Raw genomic sequence first — 4,748 nt, forward strand, 5'->3', positions numbered from 1 at the left:
GAGCGCAGTGCTCTGGTGGGGTAGTAAGGTACAATGAGCTCTCTAAGATAAGATGTTGTGTGGGTGTGTGAGACCAAAATACATTCATGTTAAAACTGGGTGCTTGTTGTTTTAGTAAGAGCAATGACGTGGCATCCTTGAAAGAGGAGCATTTAGCAGCCTTGACAGAACTCCAGGAGATACACACAAACTCACTGAGCAAGATGGCAGACGTTGTCACAGAGCTGGACAGGTGAGCAGTCCAGTTGTCAGGATTCCTGCAGTGTGAGTTGCAGTTGTGTTTGTTTAGGTTAACATTCAGTCAATGTGTAAGCCTCAAAGGCTCCTGGTCTTACTTTTTTAGTGCCAAACAGGCTCTGCGGGTAGCCAAGGGAAGACAGAAAGATTTGGAAGCGGAGGTGGAGAGAGTAGTTCAGCAGAAAGAGGAGGAGGTCAACAGAGTGAAGGAGGGTTTAGAGGAGCGGCTGTTAGCTGAAGCCAAAGTCAGGAAGGAGAATTCAAGGTACGCTTCCCGATTCACTTTCAGTCTGTGTAGAAATAACATGTCACTTTTCTCCCGGTTTCTTATATTCCCCTTTCTTCCTCGACTTGACAGAAAGTTGCTGGAGGCCCAGACGCGCCTTGCACAAAGAGATGAGGAGATAAAGACCATGGAGGAGAACCACACTGCCCTGATCCATCAGCTACAACGGGAGAAAGAAGAGGCACTGAGGCAGCTAGAGGAACAGAGAGGTCAGGGTGTAACTCTGCTCCAGAATGAGAAGGAAAAGGCCCGGAAACTGCTCGAGGAGGTCAGCCAGGATAAAGGGACATTACTGGAACAGCTCCAACAGGAAAGAGAAGAGAGAGTTAAAATCCAGACAGCCCTTCAGGAGGAAAGAGCAGCATTGGAGGGTGCAAGAGAAGCCCACCAGCAGGTCAGGTCAGAGGTGCTGGGACTACAGGCGGAGCTTCACAGAGTGGACGGGGAAAACAAGATTCTCCTGTCTCAAGCAGAAATCAAGGAGCAGGCAACGCTTGCTCTTGAAAACCAACTAAACATGGCAGAGCAGGACAGGAGTTGGCTTCAGTCTCGCCTGGATGAGGTTGGGCAAGAGGGGCTGAGCTTCCAGGCCCAATTAGACCTCATGGAGGAGAAGACCCGAGCTCTGCAGTGCGAGTTGGAAGAGCAGAAACAAGACAGCCGCGCTCTGGAGGAGCAGGCGCAAGTTCTAACTCAGGAAAAGGTGGTACTGCAGTGGGAAATGGAGGAGCAGCGACAAAAACTCCAAAGGTGAACAAGATGTGTGTTCTTTTTTTTATGTGTGATTTTTAATTTTTTACAATTGCACGCACATTTGAACTCATCATTCCTTCCCTCTAAGCTCCCAGAGTTCAGAGATGGAAAACTGGAGGGAGCAATATGAGGAGCTGTTTACAAAAGTCAGGCCCTTTCAGGTCAGTCATTTCTAGAATATGAAATCTCTGAATATTCCTTATCTTTCATTAAAGCTGCACTAATCAGTATTTGTATGTGAAAGGTGTCCGTTGTAGTGATAATTCTCACCCGTCTTTACAGTTCCACTCAATTAAAAAGCATTTTAGTGTCTTTTTAGGGTTTAATGTAACAATTTCTCGTGTAACGGTAAACCACGATAAAAATGTTGACAATAACAATTACCCTTTTCCTTTAAAATATCACGATTATGACGGTGGATTACCACGGGGTGGAAACGTGTGTTTAATCCTTCCCATCTTCATCGGAGTCTCCTAAAGTTACTGTGCAGGCGCACTGCGTAGCCTCCGTGCATTTCTTGAAGTTGAGGTGACAGCGCTCAGGACATTTCTCAGCCCTCTAAGAGGAGGACGTCTGAAGCATGGCCCTATTCTGGTTATTATAGGAATGGTGAAGGGCAGCTGGTTGAACATAGTTATCCTGTCTGCAGAATGTGCAGGAAAAAGTGGCTGCTAAAGGCATTGAACCCACTTTTAAAAATACCATAATAACAAATATCGTGATCATTTTGTCGTTTCCAGCTGTATGTCAGTGTTGCCTTTACACCTTGTTGTGCTGACGCAAGTGGCCAAAACAATGATTTCATGCAGGCTGTTTTAAAATAAACAGATTGAAACCCCTCTCATTGTTAATGCTGCTGTGTGCCCACAGGAGCAGCTAAATGCGTTTGCAGCAGAGCGAAATGCACTACTCAATGAAAACGGAGCAAACCAGGAGGAGTTGAACAAGTTGTCTGAAGCCTACGCTCGTCTGCTGGGCCACCAGAACCAGAAGCAGAAGATCAAACATGTGATGAAGCTGAAAGATGAGAATATCACCCTGAAACAGGTGATCCATGCCAGCAGCACTGACTCCTTTCCAAACCATAGGCATGTGTTTTGTCTCAATCCTGAGTGCCTGTACGTCTCCATTTTTTTTTTCTTCTGTGTGTAGGAAGTGTCTAAGCTTCGGTCCCAGGTGAGCCGGCAGAAGATTGATCTCGAGCAGCTGAAGTCGAAGCTCCCTGGTTCTACTTGCCGCAGGTTTGATCCCAGCAAAGCTTTCCAACACGACAAGGAGAACAGGCACCGTGAATCTCTTAAGGAAGGTGAGTGCTAGCTGCAACACTCTATACCTACAGGATATAGGGGCAGAACACACACGATGTGATGACAGTTGAACAATTATAGGAGTTCTGTTGAGGATTTTTACCTCATGTAGTTGCTAAGATATTTGTGTGGAAGCCTAATTCTTTGTTTTTTTTGTCAGGAAATTATTCTGCATAATGGAGCTGTTCTGCCAGACAAGAAATGACAACTAAATTGAATTTCTATTGGACTTTGAAATACTCATTAACCTTTTTCTTTGATGCTTTTCAATCTGGATTTGTACTATATTTTTGTGTCCATTTTGTTAAGTGGTTTTACAGCCTTTTGTGGCAAATTGTTACATAGAGAGTGTATGTATGCATCTGTTTTTGATTTTAAAAAGACATGTTAGCAGTAGACTCTGTCCAGGAGCAGTGTGTGAAAATAATAAGGCAGTAGATGGCAAGTCTACACACACAGTCCACAGGACAATAGTATAGTCTGCATTAAGATATGAGATATGTTTTTGATATTTTATCATTTTAACTTTCTCAGCAATTGCTAGGGTTGCAGAACCAGTAACTATTTCATGTGGGATAGCTCTTAATAACTCTTCTTCTTTGTAAATAAAGACAGATTTTAATACTTGTTAAACAAATGTGTTACTGAGATTTTTTTTCGTCACAAATGTAAAAGATTGCTCTTTACAAAGCCTTTTGTGCTTGGATGTTGTCGGCCATGTCTGCCCTCAGCCAGTAGAGAGCGCTGTAGGACTGCAGCCACCGGTCGGAGAGCAGCAGCTATCAACCCACGTTTCAACCACACGATACACCCGCTACACAGTACACAAATTCACATCTTTGCAGAATGGAGCCTTGGGTTATTGGTCATGAAGCTTTTATTTCCTTCAATTGATAAGACATAGCCAGCAAGTATTGGACCAGAAATGGATTCTTTTTATTTTTTTTTACCAGCTATGAGTGGTGCTAGTCGTGGAGTGGCGAGTCAGTTGCAGTAGCCCTCCAGGTGATAAATGCTGCATGGCTTATAGCAGCACTGCTCCACGATGCCTCTCTTCACCTTGGGCTCTTCACGGCCAGACAGAGCACTCCGTAGCCGCTGCGCCTCATTGGCCCTTTTTGACAGGAACCCTTTTGAAGAGGAGCAAGTTTCCTTAGCCCTGTGTTAAGTCCTGCTGCTGCTGCACAAACCTTCAATTCCTCAAAATACAATTTAATCACACACTTAATGGAGCCTAAATGGCTAGGTAATCTGATCTCCCCAATCCGTTTAGTCTTGTTAATCTACACTTCAAGGAGTGGAGATATGACAGAGCTCCAACAGTGGCTTATCATAGTTTACACATCTAAGGTTAAGCTCAAACATCTTGATAATGTTTGAGCATCCAAATAACACAATGAGCCATTTTGAGATTGCACAAGGTTTGTGATTATTAGATTTGTCACAACATGTTGAACGTGACATTATGAAACCAAAAGCCTGGACGTGCCACTGAATTCAAACGAGGCCTGAGACGGGTTTGCACGCTAATGATGGTTTGGAAAAATGCATAGGTTTAGTTTCCAGCATGTTGTCTCCAAATATTTCTCTCCAGCTGGAATCCAAATTGGCTTTCTCATTAGACGGAGTCTGAACTTTAAACATGGTGGGCAGTGAATGCAGAGACACAAAGCCAGCCTGGCGTGGTGGGGTTAATGTCACACTGTTCTTCCTGAACTCCCACCATTAAGGGGACAATTAGAACTTCTTTTACACAAGTTAACAGAATAAATCAAAACTGTTACGTGGCCTTTACTTACCTAGCAGATGCTCCAGATCTCGCTTGTAGGGTCGGTTTGGCCTGTAGAAAAAGCCCCGCTCTCCACATACGAAGTAGAGGGCGTCCACCAGGCTGGAGCCACACAGGTGCTGGTTGGGGGCCGAGGACACCCCTGGAGAGTAGAGCACCAGCAGTAACAGCATGGACACCGTGTTGAGTACCCTGGCCATAGGAGGGAGACCTCTCGGACAGAGCACATAAAGAAAAGTTTACACCGAACCCGGTACAAATCTGATCCAGTTTATATTCTGCTACATTTCAAACCCAATCCGTAGAACTGAATCCCCCCATCAATAGGTAATACCTCGAGGCCAGATGTGGGGGAAAGCTAAAAGGATGAAATGAT

General features: G+C 44.7%; 2 protein-coding genes across 3 annotated transcripts in view; one reads left to right on the forward strand and one right to left on the reverse strand.

Moving 5' to 3' along the window:
• Window positions 1–3,216, forward strand: part of hmmr (hyaluronan-mediated motility receptor (RHAMM)) — a 10,148-nt gene extending 6,932 nt beyond the window's left edge. The window contains exons 14-20 of one of the 2 annotated variants that reach the window (XM_032528479.1): window positions 116–232; window positions 344–502; window positions 596–1,273; window positions 1,365–1,437; window positions 2,147–2,323; window positions 2,429–2,582; window positions 2,744–3,216. In XM_032528479.1, the coding sequence (XP_032384370.1) occupies window positions 116–232; window positions 344–502; window positions 596–1,273; window positions 1,365–1,437; window positions 2,147–2,323; window positions 2,429–2,582; window positions 2,744–2,760 (1,375 nt within the window). In that variant the 3' untranslated portion in view covers window positions 2,761–3,216. The remainder of the gene's footprint in view (window positions 1–115; window positions 233–343; window positions 503–595; window positions 1,274–1,364; window positions 1,438–2,146; window positions 2,324–2,428; window positions 2,583–2,743) is intronic. The other variant, XM_032528480.1, reaches the window with a different exon arrangement.
• A 205-nt stretch (window positions 3,217–3,421) lies between these two features.
• insb (preproinsulin b) overlaps window positions 3,422–4,748 on the reverse strand; it is a 2,742-nt gene continuing 1,415 nt past the window's right edge. The window contains exons 2-3 of the mRNA XM_032528087.1: window positions 4,383–4,585; window positions 3,422–3,713 (exon numbers count right to left, since the gene is read on the reverse strand). Of these exons, the coding sequence (XP_032383978.1) occupies window positions 3,568–3,713; window positions 4,383–4,572 (336 nt within the window). The 5' untranslated portion in view covers window positions 4,573–4,585 and the 3' untranslated portion in view covers window positions 3,422–3,567. The remainder of the gene's footprint in view (window positions 3,714–4,382; window positions 4,586–4,748) is intronic.

This window comes from Etheostoma spectabile, chromosome 10 (genome assembly GCF_008692095.1).
Source record: "Etheostoma spectabile isolate EspeVRDwgs_2016 chromosome 10, UIUC_Espe_1.0, whole genome shotgun sequence".
Lineage (NCBI taxonomy): Eukaryota > Metazoa > Chordata > Actinopteri > Perciformes > Percidae > Etheostoma > Etheostoma spectabile.